The sequence below is a fragment of the Charadrius vociferus genome, unplaced genomic scaffold, assembly GCF_000708025.1.
Source record: "Charadrius vociferus isolate BGI_N301 unplaced genomic scaffold, ASM70802v2 scaffold793, whole genome shotgun sequence".
In the NCBI taxonomy this organism is placed as follows: domain Eukaryota; kingdom Metazoa; phylum Chordata; class Aves; order Charadriiformes; family Charadriidae; genus Charadrius; species Charadrius vociferus.
Genome location: NW_009647833.1, coordinates 83,145 through 109,416, shown reverse-complemented (window position 1 = coordinate 109,416; position 26,272 = coordinate 83,145). Strand labels below are relative to the sequence as shown.

General features: G+C 40.4%; 2 protein-coding genes across 2 annotated transcripts in view; both read left to right on the top strand.

Annotated features, from left to right (window-relative positions):
* MED13 (mediator complex subunit 13) overlaps positions 1–3,240 on the top strand; it is a 54,153-nt gene extending 50,913 nt beyond the window's left edge. The window contains 4 exon segments of the mRNA XM_009882679.1: positions 31–179; positions 426–599; positions 1,748–1,848; positions 2,562–3,240. Of these exon segments, the coding sequence (XP_009880981.1) occupies positions 31–179; positions 426–599; positions 1,748–1,848; positions 2,562–2,694 (557 nt within the window). The 3' untranslated portion in view covers positions 2,695–3,240.
* A 2,763-nt stretch (positions 3,241–6,003) lies between these two features.
* On the top strand, positions 6,004–24,530 carry INTS2 (integrator complex subunit 2). The gene is made up of 25 exons (XM_009882723.1): positions 6,004–6,119; positions 6,661–6,897; positions 7,349–7,487; positions 8,212–8,314; positions 8,557–8,670; positions 9,365–9,495; positions 9,582–9,755; positions 10,306–10,532; positions 11,326–11,451; positions 12,026–12,097; positions 12,192–12,306; positions 12,961–13,029; positions 13,112–13,246; positions 13,738–13,914; positions 14,626–14,734; positions 15,745–15,849; positions 16,323–16,487; positions 16,669–16,870; positions 17,421–17,546; positions 19,096–19,285; positions 20,218–20,463; positions 21,457–21,564; positions 22,896–23,001; positions 23,181–23,357; positions 24,187–24,530. Exons 1-25 carry the CDS (start codon positions 6,004–6,006, stop codon positions 24,354–24,356), a joined length of 3,639 nt encoding a protein of 1,212 aa, XP_009881025.1. The 3' UTR covers positions 24,357–24,530.
* The last annotated feature ends 1,742 nt before the right edge of the window (positions 24,531–26,272 follow it).

Below are 26,272 nucleotides of genomic sequence, written 5' to 3'. Positions count from 1 at the left end.
GAAAATTCACTAATCTTGGTCTTTTTCAAGATGGAGCAGACGGAATGGGAATCTTTGACTTGTTAGACACTGGAGATGATCTTGATCCTGATATTATAAATATTCTTCCTGCATCCCCTACTGGATCCCCTGTGCATTCTCCAGGGTCCCACTACCCCCATGGAGGTGATATGGGCAAGGTAACTATTAGAGTAAATACAGAGGTGGGTGTGGTGGTTTCGTTTGTTTTTTCTCCATCTGTTGATTTCCTTTTGTGGAATGAAGGGTTCCTATGAAATGTTTTAAATCAATTGGATATTGGATTGTCTTTGCAAGATTCGTGTAATGCTTGGGTATTTCCAAGTGCTTTGTGTGTTGAAAGCTACAGATAGTTTCTTTTAAGTTTGTGTTCTCCTAATATTAAACCGTTGCCTGTTGTTTTACAGGGTCAAGGTACAGATCGATTGCTGTCAACAGAATCTCATGATGAAGTAACAAATATACTGCAGCAGCCATTGGCCCTTGGTTATTTTGTGTCAACTGCCAAAGCAGGTCCATTGCCTGACTGGTTTTGGTCAGCGTGTCCTCAAGCACAAAATCAGTGTCCCTTGTTTCTTAAGGTACTGTAACTTCATCAGGCTGTACGGCCGTCTTCCGCAGGGATATGAATTATGAGAACTACTATGTTTAAAACAAAGTTGGTGCATGTCTCTTGGAATATGTCTGTTTCTGTTCCAAGAGAGGTTGGGTTTTAAATCTTTTAAGCTTTGGCTTTTCATATTCACTTTTTTTAAGGGACGAAAAATGATTAATGGAAGTAGCAAATGTTCTGAAGGGTTCTGCCCTTCTGATGGTTTCTTCACAGTAGTCTGGACTCCTTTCTTTTTCTGGCTTTGTGCTATGGTATTTTGTAAACATAGGTTGAGTTTCTATACAGCTCTCTGGTTAATGCTTGACTCCCGTGGGGACTGGTGGTGGAGAGGGAAGTACACGTGTAATGTAATATCTCATTTACACTGGGTAAAAATAAATCTCTTTATGTATTGCACAAGGCATAAAGGTTTGCACTGGGTTTTCCATGTTGGCTTTTGCCAAGTGATAGCCATTGTATCATCTGTGTGCGTATTGTCTGATCCCCTTATCTTTTTATGGCACAATCAAGACATACTTGGCACACTTAAGGCTATGCAGTAGTATACAGAGAAACTTTGTGTATTAACATTATTCACTTTTCACTTAAATTAGTATCTCTAATACTACACTTTATTTTCTAATGATACAGATGTATCTGATGCAGCCTTATTTGTGTCTGGATTAGCGGTTCCTCTTGGCCTAAGCTCAGCTGTGGCTTTGATATAAGACTGTTTGGGGTTTTTTTTAATAGAGGATTTATTATTTACCCTAAGCAGCTCTATATATGGAATATAAATAGACCAGTCTTATGGAAAGCAACTGAACTTCCAAGTCTGGGTATTATTTAGAAGACATCATGGGGCAGTTGACTTGCTTTTTTAGTAATCACTTAATGTAGCAAAGGGATTAAAAAAAAATTCCTACTCGTACTGTGCTTTTAGGAGGGATCTGTGTGCGTTTCCTTTATATTGTGATAATTCCTGAACTTGTTGATGGGCTAAGGATAAGATTTGTGTTGGCCTGTGTGTCAGAGAACTAAAGGTGACTGCAAGATACAGGTCACTGATAGAGAGGGAAGAAAATACGCTGTAGTTGAATCGGGCAGTAATTGCTAGCATCTTCCTTCTTTTCTTAGGCCTCTTTGCACCTCCACGTGCCTTCAGTGCAATCAGACGAGCTACTCCACAGTAAACACTCCCATCCACTTGATTCTAATCAAACTTCTGATGTGCTCAGGTATTTATGATTGATCACTTGCAAAAAATATTGTGCGTTCCATTTTTAATACTACTGCAATGAAGATACATATTTGTTTATTTTTATTTCTGGTAGTTTTTTCTTTGTGCTGCTGATATCCTTAGTACATCACAGAGACAATATAAATTGCTGTGCTTTGAGTGATTAAAAGATGACTTTATCACAGAATGGGGCAATTAAAACCAAACATGTCTAAGCCCTTCTTTAACAAATCGATTTTGGTTACAACTGAAAATATTTGAAAGACAGTGAATGCCTCAAGCTAGAAGAGAGTTTGAGGTGCAACACAGAAGATGGTGCATAAAATGAGTGGAAGATAGTTACAGTTAAGTCAGGATTTTGCATGGCGATCTTGTATGAATACTGAAGTGCTGAAGTACAAGAGTCTAGAGAGACTCATGTAAACGTAGGATACTTGTTGAGAAAACATCAGATTGTTTTTCTTCGTGGCTTTTTTTAATATGTGAACCCCTTGACATTAATTAAGCGTAGACAATTAAAATGACAGTTTTCCACTGGAAGAAAGCTTAGCTTTGAGCTGCTTGTAATAATTTTGAAGGCATGTTATTTCGGGATGTTGACAAACCTATCTTCTGTTTTCAATACCAAAGAAACTGGATTATATTAAATCGGGACTGAAAAATACTGGTGAGAAAATCTGTTGGCTTGATGGAAGCTTGTTTGCTTTTCAGGTTTGTTCTGGAACAGTACAATGCACTCTCCTGGCTAACCTGTGATCCTGCAACCCAGGACAGACGGTCATGTCTCCCGATTCATTTTGTGGTGCTGAATCAGTTGTATAACTTTATCATGAATATGCTGTGATCTTCATCTGAATTTTGCAAGACAAAAATGAGGAAAAGGGATATTTCACTGCAGGACTAAATTATAATTCTTCTCAGTGCAAGTGGTTTGTGATGGGGTATGAATCTTGTTACTTCCAGCAAATATTGTTTTGACTTGTGAGAGGGGCACCTATTGCCCTACTGTCTTTGAGTCATCGACTATGGGGGACGCTTTAGAATGATGATCAGAAAGTGTATTATAACATTTTTAGTAGCAAAATTAACCATTTTTCCCCAACCGCAGTATTTGTGAAGAGTAATGAGCCATAGTACCCAGTCATGGTTAATGAATATTAAAAGCATGGAGATGAGAAGAAACATGAGGAACAATAAGTTTCAACCTATGGCTTCGGAACATCAAGATGTTCTTGTATTGGATTATAGTACCTAGTATTCAAAAATGCCTGCATCTCTTATTTATTGTAAGTTTTTAAATGTATAAATTGTCTTATATTTCTTAACCTCTTTTATAAAAATTTTCCTAGAAGGTTTATACTGCCTTCTTGCTTTAAAGCAATTGGTCTAAAATATATGTAATCGTCTTAATTAAAAGTTGCAGTAGGTTGCTTTTAGAGTATTATTTTTTTGTAAGGGGTGGGTGGGGACAGTAAATTTGTATTGTCTTGATGTACAGTTTAATGGGGATAGAGGGGTTAATGTCCATACCATTGTGTGTGGGGGATTTACAGCTAAGCTGTAGTTGCAGAGTACATGTACAGTAATGAAGTTCACTGTGTTTATATAAATTGAAAAGGTACCGGGTCTTACAGCATTTTATATCACACCTTTACAGAGTAACAATGGCAATATATAAGTGATATTGTAGGTGGTTTAACTTGTAGTGAGAATAAAACGAATAAACTCTTCAACTGAAGTTTGTGTTATGGTTCAGGGCTGTGGCTAGATTCTCAGACCTATTTTCAGTATACAAGTTTTAATACTAAAAGAATATCTATTGTGCATTGTTGTTACCTAGATATTCTTGGCACTGTGGTGACTGCGCTATTTTCTTCAACATTTGCGATAAAACGTGAATCTGAGGTGTAACACACAGAAAACTCTGATCTTATCCAAAGTCTCCTGTAAGGCTGAAATTTAGCCCAGCTCTAGCCATTTTACAAATGCAAAAATAGTCAATCTTGACTTTAAGATTGGTGTGTGTTTAACTAAAATGTGGTGTATATAGATTCTCAGTGAATTCTGGTATTCAGATTTTATTCCACTAGTAAAAAAAAAAAAAAAACCCAAACAAAAAAAACAGCACGAAACCCTGAACGTTTTCCTTTTTAATGTATTTTTGGCACTGTGGTGAAGATCCCAAGTATCAGTGAGCGGCCTTCGCCGTAGCCCCTTTTCAGGCTCTGGCTGGGGCATGTGCCAAGGAGGCTGAGCCCTCCCTAAGGAAGGGACTGACAAATCACAAGGCTTTTGTAATCGTCTCCCTCTATCTACAGTCACCATTTTTTCTCGGTAGTTTCCTTCCTTTCTCCTAGCACATGCCAAATGTCTGATGCTGCTCTAAAATAGCCCCTACGGGTGCTGGAGAGCAACTGCATATGCTTTTTCTGGGTTCCTCATCTGACTGCCAGATCAAAAACTTAACTCCTGCAGCGCTCGCGTGAGCCTGTTGCGATAACCCATGTCCTGGGTCTTAATGCTGTCCATCTCGCTGGTTTAAACCTTTAAAGGAGCAAGTTTTAAGATCCATTTGTGCACCCGCTGTGAATCCTCTGCAAGGAAGAACTCGCTTGCATTTACAAAATCTACGTTGTTAATGAAAATCATGTTTCGTAAATGCAAAATACCTGCCTGAGATCATTTTTCACATTAACAGTCTCCTTGAATCATGTATATACAATATTAGCAACTTCTTTGGTTTTGTATAAACAAGTTGTACAATTGGTGATGAAAATTTTCAGTCATTTCTTCAAAATAACATGAATGCAATCAGAAGTCAGCATATTTTGATAAATAGAGTTAAAAACTGGGTCTGTCCATTAGTTTATCTTGATAACGGCAATGCACCGCAGATTAAACAGCGCGTTACTGTCTTACAGAAGGCTTTTTCTCATTTGGCTGAGATGCTGGAAGTGGAAAAGTGCCCCTAAAACTGGAATTTTCAAAGCATATGTCCTATATATTTATTTTTTTTTAAGCTTTGTTGCTAAGTGGTCATTTTTAGCCCCGGCTCAGTTACCCACATGCCACGGGCTGGGTTTCGGTGTGGCTTCCTTTGTGTTAAATCTGCCTTGTATTCATAAAGGTAAGTGAATCGGCTGCCTGAACACGGCGTAACTGTGTTCTGTTACCTGGACCTCAGCCTTCCCTGTGAGACTCCCAACTGTGAAAGCTGCCAGTTTCCCACTTCCCCCCTCAAACGCAGTTTGTGTAAATGTTAATCTCATAACCACTAGAAAAGAACAGGAGGGGCCGTTTCTGGAGTGATAGTCACAGCCGGCAACGTACATATCAAACCTGCCAGCACCATGGAGCCAGCTACTACATTGGGCATAGGTTTTTGTTTAGCTACTTTCATTTAACTATTTTAAGTGCACATAATAGCTGGTTTATAAATAAAATTGTCACAGTCCAATTACTTGGGTTCTTTAGCAAGTACAAGCTTAAATATTTGAAAATTTCAGCTATAGCTTTGCAAAATGGTCTTGCAAGAAAATACTGTTCCTGGCAGTGCTCTGTTAAGTAGCTCTTAAGTGTCCAATGGAAGAAGAATCTGAGATCCTTCCATTCCGATTTAAAAAAAAAAAACCAAACAACACGACAACAACCCCCCCCATATTTTAACCTAGCCATTACTGCATTTAAGCCTTTGACTCACTTCTATTTGAACTAGATTTCCGAAAACCCCGTTGCTAGACTAGCGGCCACCAATTGTACTTGCAAACAACCCTTACGTTTTAAAGTAGCTGTAACATTTAGATCTTTCTAGCGTTTCCTGAAATAATTAAACATAAATGAATTTATATTTAAATCCTCAGCTATGTTCTTACTGAGCTGTCAGTTATGGCGCAGATTATTGTATTTCTATATTTACCTCTGATGGTAATTTTAACTTCATGTGTTGCTATGACGACTTGCAGATGTCTTTAATCAAGCACTATTTGTTAATACTGTAATATCAAAATATTATGTTACATTATTTTAAAGCTTTCAAAAATAAGAGTAAAATGTTGGTTTTTTTTTTTTTAAAAAAAAAGAATAATAATGCTATTGCACCATATACTTTGCTGCACACCAGTATGGCACAGCATATCGGTCTGGTTTGGTAGCAATGCTGCAGAAACGATGTTTGGATCTGGGTTTCTTTTGGGGAGTCGTTGCTGCGGTGACAACTGGGTGCCATCGCCACCGGCTCCGCAACCTCCGCCTGCGGGGGCTGCTCTGGGGGTTGGTTTGTAAGGACCCAGGACTATGCTTCATACTTAAAGGGGTTTGTTTGTTGGTTTTGGTTTTTTTTTTTTTGATTATTATTGTTTGTGGGTGTACTTTTTATTTTCAGTGGAGTAAAGCTTAATTTACAGTAAAACTGGATTTGGGACCTACCACAATCCTCAGGGTCGCTCTGTGGGGACGTTACTGGCCTCGCTGGAGGGGGTTTTTCCCCGTGAACTGGAGGCCGGGCCCGGGCCGAGCGCTGGGCCCGGGGCCAGGCCGGGACCTCTCGCCGGGGTCCCTCGAGGGCAGCGCGCCCCCCTGGCGCGCCGCCGCCACCTGCCCTCGGCCCGCTATTTATCGTGACACAGAAATGAATAATAATAATAATAATAAAAGCGATTTAAGGAACAAACACTATTGCTGCCGAATGCCATAAACACTGAGTTGTACAAATTGTGATTGAGGAAATGAAAAAGGTTTATACTTTTTAAAAAAATTTCAAATGGAATAAATTATTCACGAAGCCTTGATTGTGCCGTCGCCTTATTTCTAGCTGCGGGCGAGGGGGGGCGAGAGGGGGCCTGCGCGCCCCCGGGCTGCGGCTCCTGCTGCCCTGCCTGGTGCGCATGGCCCTCTGCGCCCCCGCCGACCAGAGCCAGAGCTGGGCGCAGGACAAGAAGCTCATCCTGCGGCTCCTCTCGGGCGTGGAGGCCGTCAACTCCATCGTGGCCTTGCTCTCCGTGGACTTCCACGCCCTGGAGCAGGACGCCAGCAAGGAGCAGCAGCTCCGGTAACTCGGAGCAAACGCGCCAAAGCCGCCGTGGTTTGTTTCTCGCGGCGGCGGAGGTGCCGCACTCGCCTGGTCCCTCGTGTCCCCTCAGAATCCCGTGGGGAGAACCCCCGTTGGTGGCAGTGTTTGTTTTGTGTCCGTCCCGGGGACGTTGTCCCGCCCGGGAGGGGCGCGGGGAGGGAGCTGCCCGGTGTACGGGAGGGCGGGAGGCGGCCGGCGCTCCTCCGTGCTGGCTGTGCTGCTGGGGAATGGGGGCCCTCGGAATTTTGATAAGGTTTTCGTATTCAGTAATCCGCTAGAGTCGATTCATAACGTCCTACAGCTGCAACAGCCTTTTCTGATCGTTAGCATGGTAGAAGGCATCCCTGCAGGATTACTGGCTTCCTTTAACTGGGAAAACGTCCGTGTGTGCAGAAGCGTTTAATAGTCATTGTTTGTAATTGTTTATTAGGCACAAGCTAGGAGGGGGCAGTGGAGAGAGCATCTTGGTGTCGCAGCTTCAGCATGGGCTGACACTGGAATTTGAACACAGTGATTCACCTCGTCGGCTTCGTCTTGTGCTTAGCGAATTATTAGCAATTATGAATAAGGTAAATTTCTCCGTATCCGGCTACTTGTGAGTTTGATGTCAGCGAAAATGCACCTGCGATAGGTCGAGGTGCTGCCTGGTTCCATTCGTGGTGTTGCTGCTGTGTGTGAGTACTCGTCTCTGGTTCTTACCTGCCTCACCGAGACGTAAAGTCTTCGGTCGGACCCAACAGAGGCTTGTGATTAAACTCCTCTTGAACCCAGCTTCCTCGGGGAAGGCTTTCGTCCTCAGAACAAATGAGGGTAATCTTTTCTAATGTGATATAGGCTCTGTATATTCTGTAATACGCTTTACTCAAATATAATGTGATTTTGTGATGCATCAGGGCAGAAGTCATATTTGAAAATGAAATTATGACTTTTCTCCATCCAATTCTTTACTGCTGTGGCAGTATGATATTAGCCACCATATCTCTCTTCCCCTCCTGTGTCCGTCCCCCCCCCCCGGCATTTTCTTTTCCCTCTGTAAATTTACCATATTTTTAGCATTGTCAGTGAGCTAGTGTTCTTTCCTCTGGAAAGAAACGATGATATGAGCTTTATTTAGGTATTTCCACTAGTAAATATTTCTTATTCTAAACGCATTTCTTGCCTGTTCTGTGTTTATAGCTGCACATTTTTGACAGTTTTTAGTGTACTCCATCTGCTGAATTTAAAGCCATAAAAGACTGATCAGACAAATTGCCTTGTAAAACCTGCTCAGTGATGGTGAATAATGTCTTGTAGGTGTCAGAATCAAATGGTGAGTTTTTCCTCAAATCTTCCGAGCTCTTCGAGAGTCCTGTTTATCTGGAGGAGGCAGCAGATGTTCTCTGCATTTTGCAAGCAGGTGTAGTATTCTGTATTTATAGTGTTTTCTAACCTCTTACAAATTTAATAAAATCACCTTTGGGGGCATTGTGACCGATTTAAGGTTAATCTAGGCTGTCTAGCTCTTTGAAAGAGGAATAGATCACAAATTGATTTTCCATTTATTGACTCGATCATCTTATTTTAATGCGTATTAAAAGCAAGGTTTCTACTTGTTTCACAGTGAAACACTGTGACTTTTAAAACCCTCCTTTTATCCAGAGCTGCCGTCACTGTTGCCGATAGTTGATGTTGCCGAAGCTCTGTTGCACGTTAAAAATGGAGCCTGGTTCCTCTGCCTTCTGGTGGCCAATGTTCCTGATAGCTTTAATGAGGGTGAGTTCCAGTTTTTTCTTGTCCAGTTTGCTTTTTCTAAAGGTTTGAAATGATTTCTAGCCGTGTAGTTAATTCTGGGCTAAGCCATGTGTCATAAACATTTGAACGGGAGAGCATTCAGCTTATGAAAGCTAATTTGGATGCATTTGTACCTAGAGACGCTGCTGGGCTCCCCATCTCATCGTGTTGATCCCCCCTTTTTTGCAACCTACTCGTTGACTCCCTGTGTGCCTGCGGCAGCTTTTCATCTGTGGGTCACCGTTGTAAACGCTGACTCGGGCAGTGAAGGACTGGGGCTACGGATCCGGTCTAGCCTTGCTGCTGCTTCTTGTCCTTTACACTGAGCCGCATTCCGAGGTCAAAAATTTATATTGACGGTGCCTGTTTAACATCCCTTACCTCGCAATAAAGATTTCCGTCTCCAGGGCTGCCAGATGCATGGGTTACATTAGAGAGGCTGTTGGATACTAATTGGATGATGCATAAATCTGTAACAAGCCTGTAATTTCTCTGAGGAGAAATTTACTCCTTCTTCTGCTTATATACTGTAGATCGTGAGTTCTTGCCTGGACAAGGTTTGTGTGGCCCAGCTAATAAGTCACAGTGAGCCGAACGGAACGCCTGGGCTTTGTGTCTTTACGTGGCTTTCTGTTGGAAAGGGCAGATTCACTTACACCTCCTGGTGGATATTTAGTTTGCAGAGGTTTGATTAAGAACGGTGAACGGCAGGATGAGGAAAGTGTTGGAGGCCGTCGAAGAACAGAAGCACTGCGCCACCTGTGTAAAATGAACCCTTCCCAAGCTCTGAGGGTCCGAGGCATGGTGGTAAGTCTGCCATGGAAATCATCATGATGAACCTTACTGGAGCTTTTGAAACAAGAAAGGTGATTGAGCCTGGGCATTTTATCTAGGTGGAAGAGTGTCATCTGCCAGGTCTTGGTGTGGCTTTGACCTTGGATCACACCAAAAATGAATCTTCAGATGATGGAGTGAGCGACCTGGTGTGTTTTGTGAGTGGTTTGCTGCTTGGAACAAACGCAAAGGTTCGAACTTGGTTTGGAACTTTTATCCGAAATGGACAACAGGTATGAAAATCTTTGAATATTCTGCTTTTAAAAAAATATTCTTATAGTTTGCTGGAACTCTTCTGGATGTGGGCACCTATATTTGTCTGCATGCATCTAAATCCTGTTGCGTGTCTTGCAGCAACCTTTGCAAGGCAGCCTCTTCTTATGGGACCAGCAGGTCTAGAAATAGTGTCCCCGGAGGCAGCTGTTTGGTTGTTCCTCTGGGAGGTTTTTAGGTAGATGATCCAGTGCGCGTGGAAACCAGGGAATTGTACGTTTGTAATGTTTACCTGGTAAATTTGTTCATCCTCAGTGTTCATAATAGGAAGTTGTCTTGACTTGCTTAATTAGTTGGGTTAGTTAAAGGTTGTACTTTGATGTGTACTATGATCATGGTTGCCGGTTGCCCTGAGACTGAAAATTGTATTTCAAAAAAATTCCTCTTCCCCTTTGCCATCCCCCCTTCTTTTATTTCCTTGACTTCATCATTAAAGAAGCTCTTGTGTAATATGTTGTTTGATGGGATGAGTTTTACACTGCTGTTCTCATCTTTTAACTTCTTACACAGAGAAAAAGAGATAATATCAGTTCTGTGCTTTGGCAAATGAGGAGGCAGCTGCTCCTGGAGCTCATGGGAATCCTTCCCACGGTTCGCAGCACGCACATCGTTGAAGAAGCAGATGTTGATATGGAGCCAAACGTGTCTGTGTATTCAGGACTGAAGGAGGAGCATGTCGTGAAAGCCAGCGCGTTGCTACGCCTCTACTGCGCTTTGATGGGAATTGCTGGGCTGAAGTAATGAATGTTTTAATGTTCTTGTGTTTTTTATTCGCTGTCTGTCCGTTTAAACAGAGGTTGAGAGCTTTGGGTTTGGAACAGCCTTGGCAGGACTCGCCGATTTTGGTACTAGGGGAGGCCCTTCTCACGTACGGAGGGCTGGATTTGCCAGTTGATGGAAGTTTCTTTAATTTTATAGTGTAGAGAGCAAACATGATGTGGTGCTAAGGTCTGTGGAGATAGGTATGGTTTTTACTTTCTGGTATTGTTCTTGGCAGACAAGTTTTTTCATTCTAATAGTAAAGATCCATTTATCAAGTTTGCTGATTTCTTAAAAGCTAAAATAATGCAAGAAATATGATGCTCTCTTTAATGTTGCAAGATCAGTTCTGACTTCTTAAAGCAAGTCTAGGCCTAAGTGCTTGGAGCAGTCCATAGAAGAGAGCAGCTGAAAACTCTTAGCAACATACACTACCAGAATTTAGAATTTCTGTTCCTCTGCTTTTGCTTTTTTAGAGAGCGTTAACAGCATCTTCATGTGTTGTTAGTTTTAATTGAAGTATTATGTACTAATAGGCAAGATTATATCCTGGGGAAGTTTTCTCACTGTTGTTATCTCTTAACAGAGATTTTTATGTCTTTAAGGTCAAAGCGAATTGCCGTTGATCTTGATACTCATTTATTGATGGCAACTTGATAAACAGATTAAGAAACAGAGGAAGATTTAACCTTTAACTATTGTGATGAGATTGGAAATCTCTTCACTTTTAGATTAGCAGCGTGAGTTTTGTTCTTTTCCTGTCCTGTTCAGGCCAACTGATGAAGAAGCTGAGCAGCTGCTGCAGCTGATGACCAGCCGGCCTCCCGCGACTCCAGCTGGTGTTCGCTTCGTATCTCTTTCCTTCTGTATGCTTCTGGCCTTCTCCACTCTTGTCAGGTACCTCTCAGTAAAGGAGGAGCTTTGTAAAGATGTTACTGTTTTAGCACCATTAAGGCAACGGCCTCCCCAGAGCTGCACGGTTTTTCTCTCCTAATTCCTTATACAAATCTCCACGTGTCGATTGAAGGGGTTTGTCTCACGCTATGGTGAGCAACTTGATATTCCACTCTGCTCTCCCTCCTGTTCATAGCAAATCTTTTGAGAGGGGAGCATTGGCATTAGCTTAGTTTGGAGTGGTTTTTGAAGGCTAAAGTTGGCCTTACTAGCTCACTTCTCCGTTGAACAAGTTTATGGTTAAATTCTGTAGAGACCCCGTTCAAAAGAGCGGCCATATAGATATATGATGGATGCAGCTTTCTGCTGTGTGCATTCAAGCCGGGAAATTGCCCGACAATTGGACTGAAGTTTGTCCTAAACATCAGTGCTTATCAGCTGTTTGACGCTAAGGTGGAAGTGGCAAAAAGTCTCCCGGCTTAAGATTCCTCAAATACTGGCTTTTCTGCTCGTAATTGTTAGGAAAACTAGCAGTAGTTCCTGCAAAAAGGATCTTTTATGGATTTTCTTTGTGCAGCACCCCAGAACAGGAGCAACTCATGGTAATGTGGCTTAGTTGGATGATAAAGGAAGAAGCCTACTTTGAGAGGTGAGAGCAGGTTTCTCTTGTTTTAATGATTCTGGTAATCTCACATTTAATTATGTCCTATTGGAAATTAACTCTTCCTCTGTGTTATCATTAGCATTTCTGGCGTGTCTGCTTCTTTTGGAGAGATGCTTCTCTTGGTAGCCATGTATTTCCACAGCAATCAGCTCAGTGCAATCATTGATTTGGTCTGCTCCACCTTGGGAATGAAGGTAAATCCTAAACTGTTTCGAGCACATACATTCCTCTGTTAAAATCAACTTTTTTATTGTGTATTTATACTCTTGTATTTACTTTAGTTTTAATATAAGGAAATTGGGTTTTGCTAATATACTTAAAGCAAATGTAAGGTGAACAAATGAGTAATTATCTAAATTAGTCCTCTAGAAAAGCATTCACTGTGCGTACCTCCAGATACGGAGGAATGTGAGGATAAAGGTATCTTCAAAAACTGTTGAAATCATTATTTGCAAGAAATGAACTTTTTGAGAAGCCTAATTCGAGTAGTTTCAAAACTGAGCTGCAAACTTTTAAAGTAGTTTAAAGAAATATCTACATATGTAATTAATTTCTGAAAATTACCAAGGGAGACTTGCCTTAGGTGTACCGTGGTGAAACAGTGTCTCATCAAATGTAAAAGCTTGGTAGGTGGTTTTTAGGGTTAGGAAGACGTGGGGTGATGAACTTGTGACCTTTGAAAATATTTTTGTTTTACATTTGAAGTATAGATGTGAATGTTTTCCAGGTATCCCAGTGAAGACAAGTTTAAAACCATTGAAAGTTAACAGTTTATAAAATAAATTTGCAGTACTTTTTCATAAGAAAGCCACAGCTTAAAATTGCCAGTACTTCATTCTTTGTTTCAGATTGTTATTAAGCCCAGCTCACTCAGCAGAATGAAGACGATCTTCACACAGGAGATTTTCACTGAACAGGTATTTTAAGCTAATTTTAAGGTATTTTAAGATAAGGTGAATATTTGTGGTATTTTTCTTGTTAATTCTAACTTTCCTGTAGGTTGTTACGGCCCACGCAGTTCGTGTGCCTGTTACAGGCAATCTCAGTGCCAACATTACTGGGTTTTTACCTATTCACTGCATTTACCAGCTTTTAAAAAGCCGATCGTTCACCAAGCACAAAGTATCTATTAAGGTATGACCTTCGTTTTATTTCTGTTCATAATTTTGAATGTTGATTAGAGTTTGCAGGCTGTTTTTTTTTTTTTGGCTGAATTGTACGAACAGAGTTCTTGATGAATCTTAGAGCCTATTACCATTTAATTTAAGAAGGAACTGTGTATTCAGTTGGGGCACCCAGTTTTAGCTCTGTAATCCAGAGACCACAACTTAGCGAAGTTAAACATAATAAATTATCTCTCTGCCCCATTTGCACTTAATAGAATTGTAGTCAGAATGATGTTTCCAGCCAGGACAGGCTTCACCGGTGGGTCTGTACAGAGCAGGCTCCAGGATATACAGGTTACGACCCGGCCCAGCGCAGAAGTGGTATTACACTTTCCAAAGTTGCAGCCTCATTCACTTGCATTTTTTGTAACCAGTTAAGAGGAGATGTACTTGCAGACATAAAAAAAAATTGTCCTCCATCTCTGAAACCAAACACATCATGGCACGGTTGTTTCCTAGGACTGGATCTATCGGCAGCTCTGTGAAACCACCACTCCGCTCCACCCTCAGCTGCTGCCTCTTATTGATGTCTACATTAACTCCATTCTTACTCCGGCATCTAAATCCAACCCAGAGGCCACAAACCAGCCTGTCACGGAACAGGAGATACTGAATGTTTTTCAAGGACTCTCTGGGGTAAACGATTTGTTCGCTTCTTTCACATACTTTCCTGTGAAGGTGTGGTTTAGTGTTTTGTGTATATGTGTGGTGTAGGTTCCTAAGTTGCCTCAGGTTTTGTCTTTAATGCCTGTGGAGTAAACTGCCTCCTACTGCAGTGGTGGGCAGGTGTTTTGAAGCGAATCTTGTTTAGTGCTACTGAGGTTTTTCGGAGGATTGCTATTTGTCCCTGTTTTGCCCTTTTCCTTGAGACCTCACCGACTCATGCAAGGAAAAGCACTTCATGGATTGAAAAGTGGAGGTGTTTATGTAGGATCTGTATAATTTTTGTACCAACTTGATCTTGTTAGATAAAAATGCTATTTAGCTGAGGTGCTCTAGCTGGTTTGGAATGAAGCATTTTCATTTTGATGGAAGTATGGGAATGGTCACTTGGACACATGTAGAATGAGTGGCAAGCGTAGACTCGTGTTGGAATCCTGGGATTACTCCTTATTAGTGTCCTAAGATACCAAAAATACATTTTATGTTCAAAGCTCACTTAAAAAAAAAAAAAAAGAATTAAAAAAATAGAAGTTCCCTGCAACTTTGAACTTGGACCTCATATAGCTCGACATTTTTATACAAGGCTTACTGCCTTATCTTTCTTCATATGTGCAGGTAAATCCAAATTTTTGTTCTCAAGAATCAGGAATGTAACATGACCTTTGTATGTGGTTTTATGTACAGGGAGAAAATACTCGTCTTACTCAACGATACAGCATCACAACACAGTTACTCGTCCTCTACTACGTCCTGTCATACGAAGAAGCACTTCTGGCAAGCACAAAGATACTAGGTATGCCTGAATGCCTCAGTGGAAAACAGAGTAACTGACAGTTAGATACAAAGAGAGGAATTCTTACAATAAGCAAAATTCATGTTGCTGTCGGATTCAAGCGCAGCATAAAAAGTTTAGATTCTTATAATAAATACAGTCATGCTGTAGAAATTAAGGAGATAAAGCTTCTGTGAAAACTCTGCAGTTGAGTAATTTGTTTTCTGGATTGAAAAAGGTCCAAGCTGGCCAAAAAGTTACCAGAGATGTTTATGACCATTTAATAAGTACAGCAACAATTAACAAAGACTTCTGAATTACTTCAGATCTTCATATATTCATGTGTCACCAAACTCGCACGCACATTTCTTTGGGTTGGCAATTTTGTAGCTGATAATACTGAATGATCCCTTTTTACCTTTGAAATTGAAACTTTAAATCACTTCTGAAAGACTGTTGTGTAGTTTATTGATGGAGTTTCATTTCAGTGAAAACATCGTATTTATATCTGGTTGGTGGTTTTTACCTGCCCTTTTTAGGGTGCAAAACTTCCAGCATTCTTCAGTGCTGTTTTCTTCGTGCTATTCAAGAAAGACTGAAATACTATAAAATCAATTACAGTTCTTCCTGCATTTATAACTTCCACCTCACTGCAGTGTTGAGTGTGCCAACAGTTTGTATTCCCTGTAACAACTGGGTTTTTAAAGAACAAAAACCCTTGAATAAAGAAGGTGCAGATTTGAGCTATGACCTCAAAATCAATTGGAATTGGCCAAAGATAGTATGTAAATCTTGCCAACAAGTCTGTATGCCAGGAAGATCTTTAAATTGAAGCGTTCACAGAAATGGTTTCCTGGAGATCTTAATTTAATACTTTAACAGGATCGAGGTGTGTTATTTGGGATTTTCTCTATTGTATCTGGATAATATAGACATAAATGCTTTACGTTTTCTGTATTTGTTCAGTTGGGGAAGGAATTTTTTCCCAGCTGTGACTGTTGTGTGTGGTTTCTTGTCCTGTTCCCTTACAGCTGCCATGCAGAAAAAACCCAAGTCTTACTCTTCAGCATTAATGGATCAGATTCCAATCAAGTACCTCATCCAGCAGGCCCAAGGACTGCAGCAGGAGCTGGGAGGTATACCCGTGTGTGAGAGTCCAGTGTGCCTGAAGAAGGAAGGCTCAGCGCGTTTACAGCTCTGTGGCTATGGCCTGTTTCACAGCGTGCCTTCCTTTCTCTTAAAATGTCAGTAGTAATGAGTGAGATTACAGATACGTTTGAAGAGTAATAGTGAAAGTTTGAGGAAGGCAGTTCGTTTTACAGTAGGTCTTACCTACCCGGAGTAGGTTTTAGAGTAGGAATTGCCTCAGAATTTGTAGTTATTCCAGGCTGAGTTTAAGAGTTACTATAAGGTCCTCCCACCTTTCCAAAAGGTAACTTTTCCTTTCTGTTGGCGTTAGAATATGAGGCTATAAACGTGCAAACTCATTGAACTTCTCAGTAGGGGGATTCAGTTAAGGCCTGTCGTTGAAATGATAAGCACAAATATGTTCAGGTGAAAGATGTACCTACTCAAATCTAAGATGCATGCTTCCTTAACATCCCCCAAGGCTTGCATTCTGCGCTGTTACGCCTTCTGGCAACTAACTATCCGCACCTCTGCATTGTGGAAGACTGGATCTGCGAGGAGCAGATCACGGGCACTGATGCCTTACTGAGGAGGATGCTTCTTACAAACATAGCGAAGAATCACTCTCCCAAACAGCTCCAAGAAGGTAAATAGCTTCATGTGAAGTAAGCGCTGTTCTTTCCAAATTGGTTGGAATATAATCGGTTTGGAAGTGTGTAGGCATTTAATTTATTTGATCGTACTGCATTTGTTTAATGAAAATGTTCTGCTGCCAAGTCAGAAAAAATGTCCAGTTTTACCAAGATCCCATTGTCTTTATTTTATAGCATTTTCCATGCTGCCTGGAAATCACACCCAGCTGATGCAGATCTTAGAACATTTAACACTTCTCTCAGCTGGCGAATTGATCCCATATGCAGAAGTGTTGACATCAAATATGAACCGCTTGCTGAATGCTGGAGTCCCTCGGCGGATTCTTCAGACTGTCAATAAACTTTGGATGGTTCTTAACACTGTGATGCCAAGAAGGTAGGCTCAAAATACTGTTTAGTTTGTTGTTGCAAATAGGTGGAACGCCACTTTCTGTTTCAAAAATAATGACACGATGCCTTTGTCTGGGAAATTGGAGGTTGTGACTGAATAGAACGTGCTGCAGTTGCATTCCTTTTCGCTTTCTTGAGATTTTCAACCTTTACATTTAAAAGGACGGTACTTCTTGTCCTCAAGGAAAAGGAAGTCACCAGTTTGCTTAAAATACAGTAATATGGTTTTATAGCGTACATTGTTTATGACAAATTGCTGCTGAAACATGAACTCACTTTGGTAAGAATGTGCCTTTTCTGCCAAACTGGATGCTCTGTTGCAGTGAAAACAGTTTGGTTGCTGTCGTTCCAGTGACTGTAAGTTAACTGCATCTTGGTTAACTTCAAGGGCTGCAAATGAAGCGTGGGTTTTTTGCTGCTTGATAGGCCTAGAAAAATACAGCGAATCGAGATAAGGGAGTGTCCAGATGTTTATGTGATCCTTATTCTCTTACAGATTATCTAATAAAAAAATTGTAAAAATAATCTCATTTTAGGTTGTGGGTGATGACTGTTAATGCTCTGCAGCCTTCAGTAAAAATAGTCCGACAGCAGAAATACACTCAGAATGATCTGATGATTGATCCTTTGATTGTACTGAGATGCGATCAGAGAGTTCACAGGTGAGCATCTCCCTCCTTTAGCTTTTTATGTTCTGTGGTACTTACATGGATACACAGTGAACGCTAAACATAAAGGTGTCTCGTAGAAAATTTCTAAAAACTTTCAGTACTTCAAAACAGACTTTCAAGCTAATCATATCAAAAGTTCCATCTTTTTTGTGTTAAGCTCGTTGGTCAGAGGACTGCGCGAGCTGTGCTGCTATTTCAGCGTGTCATGCAGTCCTGTCGGACAACCTTACACGCAGTTCTGTTTTGGAAACTTTGGGATTTGTGCATAGATCATCCATTTTAGAGTTGCGTGAGTGAATTTGTTCTAAATAGACATTGCAGCATGCTTAAAATGGCTGCTGCCACGTGGTGGTGGTGGTTGAGGTTGTAGCTGTGACATCCTCGCACTGCGCGCACTGTCTTCTGCCATCCCTCATGGGCCGGTAGCTGTTCCATCCTTTTGGGTAACAGTTTCTGCCAGTGGGTGCTTGATGAATATTACAAAGGTAGATTTGCTTAATTTCCCAAGAAAGTCTTGCAATAGTACTTAGAAATTAGTTCCTCTAGATGTCAGCGATGACAGAGGAGGATGTGTAATGCTGCTTTATGGCTCTGATGCAGAAGAATAAGCTGAGAATTTTGGTAGTGAAAATGATCGTGACTGATAGCAGTAGACCAGCTTTTAAGAAAAGTATGAAATAATGTGAACAATAAGTCAGATTTTGTAAATGATAACTTTGCTTTTTCATAGTAATGAAGAAAATTGCATCTGTTACTCTAAAAAAGATATGGTTAATAATTTTAAATGTACTTCAGCCCCTAGGTTTATTCCTTGTGTATTCTTTTTCGTGTTTTCTGTCAGTTGTGCTTTATTTTTCCCCTTTTGTATTATCCTTTTGTTCATAAGAAATGGCTAATAGTCAGCTTGATTTGTTCTTCACGCGCTTGTTTGTATGCACCTGTCGTTCCTTGCCTTTTAGCAACTGAGTCGTGAATCCAATTTTCATTTGAGTTGCTGCAACTCTGCAACTTCAGGTTTCTGCTGATGACATCTTTAATCCCCAGCCCATAGGTGAAATTTTTAAATGTATGTCCCTTCAGCCCTGGATGCAAATTGAAAATCCTACATTTCTAAAACTGATAGGGAGATTTGTAATGCAATGTGATTTGAAAACTACCGTCTTAGTATTGTGGAAGTAGTTCACAGTTTGTCTGCCTTATTTTTCCTCACCATTCAGATCATTATTTTTCCTTACTTCACATACAGCCAAGACTTTTTGGGTTTCCTTTGTTCATCAGAAATTACTCTCTTCAGCAGTTCTTTGGTTTTGTAGCATGTACGCATACATGTGTGTGCATGAGAGAAGTGGGACTGAATGGCAGAGCAGCAGAAAGGATTGTGACCTTTAGTATTTTGCCGTGTTAGGGAAAACAGCTTGAGTATGAACCGGACTGCAGCCAAATGAGCCTTTGAGGAGTGCTTTTAGTTTCTTCACGTTACTACTGTCTTATTGTTCTGCCTACTGAAATGCCTTTATTTTGTCATGTGTTCCCCTATCAGGAGTCCTCCTCTGATGGATATAACTTTGCACATGTTGAACGGTTATCTTCTTGCTTCAAAAGCTTACCTCAATTCTCACCTAAAAGAAACAGCAGAGCAGGACATTAGGCCATCCCAAAACAATACAATGGGTCCGGAAGCCCCAGAAGTTACAAGGGAAGAATTAAAAAATGCATTGCTTGCCGCTCAGGTAAGGGGAGAAGAAATGGATATTAAATGATGTGAGGAAAGACAAAGATAAAACAGAAGTACAGTAACAGGAAATTAAAAAAGGAGGCCTTTTTACTTCTTTTTTTTACTGACTTCTGTTACGATGAAGAAGAAAACTGCCTCTCTGTTCAGGTTGTTAAATATTTTTGGTCTTCTGTTTCCTAGTCTGAAGCATTGTGTTGGTTAACTGCTTTGATAGTGTTCTTTTCTGTTAGTTAGAACAGAAGAGTTTTGCTTACTGGTCCTTTTGCCTTGTTGCTTGCATTATCCAGAGGCTTAACTTTGCAGCAGTAAAACGTGAATAAATGTGACAGACGTGCGCACGATCATTTGACCTGTGTTATTGAAGAGAAGCAGCCAGCGTTGTAAAGTGTGAGGCTGAAGAACAGTTAACTTACTTAGCTTGACATTATGGGAATTCTTGAGTAATCCTGTTTCACAGTCAGTCTCTTCTCACCTCTGTCTGGAAGCGCGTCCCATATACAGTCCTGGTTAGAAGACAATTTTTGAGTTAATAAGAAGATTTGTATTTAAATGAGTAGCGTAGTCTCCTCTGAACACTGTGAATTACATGGTCATGTGCAAATTTTTTTCTGATCTGCATGCTTTAAGGGACCATCGGATACTTATTTTGAAACAATATGAGGTTCCTTTGAATTTACTCTTTTGATCTGTGGTTATGATGATCCATTAGATTAAGCTTTTGTTCTCCGAGTCTTGATACAGATAAAGTGTTGGGTTTTTTTGATGTACTTCAGGGGCTGTGATGCTTGAACTGAGTTGTACAGAAGAAAAATCCATAGCTAGAAATTCTAGCCACCTGACAGTCTTCCTTTTCTTGAATTCTCATTCCTTTGTATTTGATTTCCTTGGGGGTTTTAATGCATCTTCTGTTGCTTATTTTCTTCACAGGACAGTGCTGCTGTGCAGATTCTCCTAGAGATCTGCTTACCTACAGAAGAAGAGAAAGCCCAGAGCAGTAATATCCACAGTTTGCTAAAGAGTGTTCATAGTACCACAGGCCCGAAGAGTCCAGAACTAGAAGAAGAAGAAGATAGCTTGCTGTGTAATCTTCGAGAGGTCCAGTGTCTGATCTGCTGTCTGCTGCATCAGATGTATATAGCGGATCCCAACATAGTCAAACTAGTTCATTTCCAGGTCTGCTTTGCACTATTTTAGTTCTTCCCTGGTTTCTCTGGTTAAGAAAGAACCAAATGAAGTGGTCAAATGATGTTGAATTCTGTTGTTGTGTTCCTCAGAAATTATAATGGACCACTTCGCTCCTTCACATCTCGCCAGATTTGCGGTACCTACATTTCCTCCGTATTTCAGTGCTTGGACTCTGTGTTGTAGCTGAGAACGGAACAGCTAAACTATGCCTGTTCCTCATCATTAAACACATGCTTGCTTTGTGCCCCTGCCCTTTTTTATACCAAAACAGCTTGTCCATTCTAGGCCAAGGAAAACTTGTTCCACATCTTTTGTAGGTTACTTTTTTCTAGCCATGTTTTTAAATTAATATACCCATTATTCAAAACTGTAATTTGGCTTCGAATGTAAACATCTTCTCTTTCCTTTTGGTTAGGGCACAGTTTATTTCTTTGGAGTGGAAGGAGAAAGGTTGCCCCTGCTAAAGCAGCTCTACACCTTCAAAAAAAGAAGAGGGGAAAGATTAGCGATTTTTTTAATATAAGTGCCTTTTTATTGTGTGCTGAATTGCTCATTGCCAGATGGCAGGCTCTTTAAAAGGAGTTAATTTGCCTTGACCTGGAACTGATTAAGTGGTTAAAAGTCAGTGGTGCAGTCGTGAAATAAGCAAGTTGGGGCCTGTGGGGAAGTTTGGAACACGAGAGAAAGACGCAGAGGGAAAGGGTCACTGCAGCCTGGTCTAGTTTGGGGAGTGGAGGGGTGGTGGATGTGCAAATAATACATTGAGCGTTGAGGATAAAGAACTGATTCAGTCCCTGGGTTTGTCACCCAGCCTGCCTCATGGTGCCTTGGCATACAGGCCTGGTGCTTATAATTCTGAACAAAAGAGATTTACAAGTACATTAGTTCTGAAAAACACATTAACGCAGATCTAATTTAAAATCTTAATTGCAACAAAATTTTTAAAACACCTTTGACATAGCTGTTTTCTTAATCACGCAGGGTTATCCATGTGAGCTTCTGGCACTGACAGTGGCAGGGATTCCGTCGATGCACATCTGTCTGGATTTCATACCCGAGCTCATTGCTCAGCCTGAACTTGAAAAGCAGGTACTGTACGCTCATCTAGTTTGAGAATCACTGTAGGTAGTTAACCCTGATGAAGTATTGGTTAAGGGGTGAAAATAAAAGGAACAACTTAAAAAAAATTCCTGTTCCAACTTGCCTAGGCTATTAAGGTAATATCTGTAGCACTTTTACCTTAAATTAAAGGCCCAGCCTTTAATTCCCCTTCAAACAGGGATTGTGACAACTCCTCTAACGTATCTCTGTACACCTGTTCAAGAAATACTTATGAATGTCAATATTACCTTCAAAAACATGAGTAAAAGCACTTTCCAATAATGACTTCCATTCATTCCTTATATTGAGTATAAATCAATTGGCAAAACTTTTGCCTACTTATTTTTTTATCTGATACTTTATAGCTACAGGGACTTTTGTGAAGATTTACGTTAGGAAAACCTTTTCTGCAAAGATACTCTGTAGAGCAGATGAAGCAGCCTTAAGATCAAAATGCTATTCATTCTCATGAAAAGTTTGACTTTTTCCATGGAATATTACTCCTGTTTCTTGAAGCAAGCTTGAGAGAAGATGATAAGGTGTAAATTTCTAAATCACATTAAACTTCTCCTTTGCCGGTTGTCTTACTGGTTCTTTCCCTGGTCTAACTGCAAGAACAAAGCCTGCTGGAATGACATGTGCAGTCAAAGTTAGGCTATTTGAGTCTGGAGAGCGGTAGTTTCTTCTTACTACAGGCTTAGCAACAGGGCAAGTCAAGAGTTTGAGATATTTCACCAATATTTTTGAAGGTCTTCTCATGATGATTTTGAAAAACAATGGTAAATAATCGTTTCTAAAACAATGTGTAGACCCTGATTTACGATACTGTGACACATTTGGCTAGTTGTAGGTGACTGGTATTTGTTAGGCTAAGGATTCCTCTGTTCTGTCTATCAAGCCAACTTTGCAGTTGGTCTTATTTAATCCCTTCTCAAATATTAAGTTAATGCTAATGAGAGGACACTCAACTAAACTTAAAACTAGAACACGTCGGACCATAAAGAGCTTTAACAAGGGTTGTATTGTAAATTGTGTGTTGCTTTGTTGCTCATCATTAATATCGGAACAAATTCTGTCTGTGGGGGAGACTCTGAAACACTAGCTGGTACTTTGATTAATTTGTGGGGTTTTTTTCTTAATGTCAGAAGAAAAAAATTCAGAATAGCTATTTTTAAGGCTCGTCTGGCTTTCATTTCCTCATTGGTAAAACAGTGAATATTTACTAAGTCATAAATTACATGAATAGCTCTGGATAGAAAGTGCGAAGCAACCTGTATCTTTATTGCTTATTTTTCTTTTGCCTTTCACCTACTTAACAGATATTTGCCATCCAGTTACTTTCGTTTTTGTGTATCCAGTACGCCCTACCTAAGTCTCTCAGCGTGGCTCGTTTAGCTATCAATGTGATGGGAACTCTGCTCACAGGTAAGCACCCCAGCGACCCCGAAATACATTGTTGTGTAAATTAGAATTATTTGACTAGGTTGAATGTAGTTTTGGCTAAATGCCACTGTGTTCTTTACAGTTGTAAAAGTAACAACAATTCTTGACTGGATATTTTATAATAATTCCTTTTTACTTAACCATTTCCTTTTCCTTGATAGTTTTAACCCAGTCGAAGCGCTATGCTTTTTTTATGCCGACCCTGCCTTGTTTGGTGTCATTCTGTCAAGCCTTTCCTCCTTTGTATGAGGATATTATGTCTCTGCTGATACAAATAGGACAAGTTTGTGCTTCTGATGTTGCTACGCAGACAAGAGACTTAGACCCAATTATTACTCGTAAGTAAAGCACCTTGTAATGTCGTGGTCCCGGGGAGAAAATTATGTTAATGTTGCAGAAGTTTGAGTGGAGTTGCAACGCAGTATAAAATTTACTGCTGTTGTCTTGTGAATATAGAAGGAATAGGGATAGGTGGATTTACTGGGTTGGAGGAGAGAGTTTAGAGGCTAGAAGGGCTGAAAGTACGCCTTTTATTAAGCTTCATATTGCCTTCCTGTATTATTTCACTGCTTGTATCGTTTCAAGATGTATCCCTGCATGCAAGTGTTGCGCATAGAGTTTGCCATTGTAGTCTAAGGGTGAAAGACATGAGCAAAGACTTTTGAGAACACAAGGACGTTTCAACCTCTCAGCTGAGGCATAATGGCCATATAAATCTTCCTAATCGGTTGGAAATGCAAAGTCAAATGAGCTACTTGAAGTCTTACATATGACATAGCATGGTTGGATAAATACATAGTGATTGTGTGGACGTGGATTAACTGTTTAAGTGTATCAGTTCATCTTGAGCCTGTTTTTGTTGAAAGACAAACGCTCTGTTCATGTGATACAAGGTTCCCTGATGCTATCTATGCTAGGACATTTATGATAAAAGAAGTAAGCGGGAATATTAAAAAACCCCAAGGGAATCAGACATAGGTAAATCAAAAAGAAATTCTGTGGTGTCTCTAGAAATCATCCATGGAGTTAAACCTGGTGCATGAAATAGTGATGGCTCAAATTTGCAATTTCGTAGCATACATGTTTGTGTTATGGTTTTAATATAACGATTTTTTAGAATTATTAATTTATTTAGATGTACTTTGCTTCTTCTACTTAATTTTCTAGGTCTCCAGCAACTAAAGGAGAAACCACATGAAGTGTCAGGACTTTGTAAAGATTCGTCTAACAAAAGCTGTTCAAGGGACGTTGCAAGCATGGACCCTGATGTTCGGTTATGCCAGTGTGTTGAAAATACGATCATTGAAATAATTAACATGAGTGTAAGTGGAGTTTAGGAAGAACGCAAATGAAATTGTACTGTAGCTAGTCCCACGGTCTGTAGTGCCTAAATTTGGAGAAAGCTGCAGAAGTGGACTGAGGAACTGGAGCACAAGAAGTCAGTGCTTTTCATTAATTCGATTGAGTTACGGTTGAAAAGAAAAGAATTCTTTAAAGAGGCTTATATTGGTTCCAGTGAAAACTTTTGAGGCTGATGGGGTCGGTAAATAATTTGTAGTGAAACCGAGTGTGATTTTCAGGCTTGCTTGGTTTCTGAAGTGATACAGCAACACACCTGAAAGGGGTTTATAACACTCTGAAAAGTGAATACTTAGTTTGTTGAGGAAACAGCAAAATGATGGGTGAGGAAAATTAGAGGTTGAAGCGCTTTTGCTTGAGTTAAATGAACTACAGTTCCAGAGCCTTGTGGAGCAAGAGGGAATGAAATACTCCAAGGAAGATTTGAAAAAATGGTGTAAGCAACTTGCACCATCACACTGAGTACTAAGAAAATGCTTTAACTTTTTTGTATTTGTATCTCAAACCATGGGTCAAAGTTTCAGTTCATGAGATCGGTAACTTCATTTAAAGATCAGCCAGCCTTCATTGAAAGTTTGAAACTGGTCTAAAAGTTTTTTAAAAGAAGTACTAGTACTACAAAATGAGCTGTTTAAATGTGATTTTAAAAGAATATGTATTTTTAATGCAGCTCAGATGGTTTAGTTTGAAAGATGAGAAAGACTTCAAGAAATAAGTGCAAAGGTATCTTAAGTTGTCATCAGGATAAGATTAATAAAAGAAACGAGTGTTGAGGCTGACTTGGACAGAAGCTAAATTTCTCCATAATGAAAGGAAGGACAGATTTCAGCTGTGCCAAAGGGGTTACATGCAGCTCAGCGGGCAGGAAGGTGGAATCCTTTGTGCTTCACGCATGAGACTGGTTGTTCTTTCCAATACAAAAGCTGCATGATTTAGCCTCGACAGATGTGTTTTGTGGCATCGCAGAAGGGTGTGTATGATGCAGTATTTGGGAGTTTCCTTGAAGGTTGCACAAGCTCTTATGTGAGGCAGCACATGCTTTTGTGGCAGAGAAAGAAAATGAGGGTTTGGCAGTTTTGCCTGAATTGAGTATAGTACTTCAACACACAGGAATCGCTAAACTTGTCTATCCAGCACTTGCTCTTTTCGCAGCATCCAGGCTCCTTAAATAAGTAAAATATTTTTCAATTAAGACTAGTTTACATTCCAGAAATAATGGTCTCATGCTTTAGTGTGGCCTTGAGAAGGTCGTGTGTTGGTCTGAGGAAGGCTGATACCAAACTGTCAGACACGCCTGGGTGTGTGTGCGGGATTTGGGCATGCTGTAACCAGCCCCTAACACAGCATCTGGCTGCTGGGCGTATTTTTGTCATCTTGATGTAAAATATGTAAATAACTTAAATGTATGTATTTTTTTCTCCTCTCTTCTAAGTGTAATTTTATATACTCGAGTGATATTTAAACAAATAAATTTAAAAAAAAAAAAGTGTATCATTTGCATCAAGTCGTAGATATTCATGTTTTTAATGTCAAAGGGAGTTGCCTGGATGAATTTTAAGTTTGGTACCCGGTTTAACCCGAGGGAGGTTCCCCCGGGGCACGGAACCCCCCACCGAACCGCAGGACGCGGGGCCGTGGTCCGCTTAAAACAGGGTAAATAATAAAAAGTATTAAACTGTGTTGCAATAGAATTCCCCCACGGTAAATGCGTGGTTGCCCAGCAACGAATACAACCCGGAAGACAACAAAGTCCTCCGTGATTGGTTCTAATAGCCCAGAAGTGGAAGGCGGGAGCGGCTCAATATGCGATTTGCTGATTGGTGGTTCGGGGTCCTTTCCTGTCAGCTGATTGGCGCCGGGGCGGAGGCGGGAAGGACGGACGCTGAAGACGGCC

Bases quoted from the DNA above. Each gene is read 5' to 3' on its own strand.
- INTS2 (XM_009882723.1), top strand. From the start codon at position 6,004: ATGCTGCAGAAACGATGTTTGGATCTGGGTTTCTTTTGGGGAGTCGTT. The intron at 6,898-7,348 runs GTAACTCGGAGC...ATTGTTTATTAG, and splicing joins AGCAAGGAGCAGCAGCTCCG to GCACAAGCTAGGAGGGGGCA. The intron at 12,098-12,191 runs GTGAGAGCAGGT...TGTTATCATTAG, and splicing joins GAAGAAGCCTACTTTGAGAG to CATTTCTGGCGTGTCTGCTT.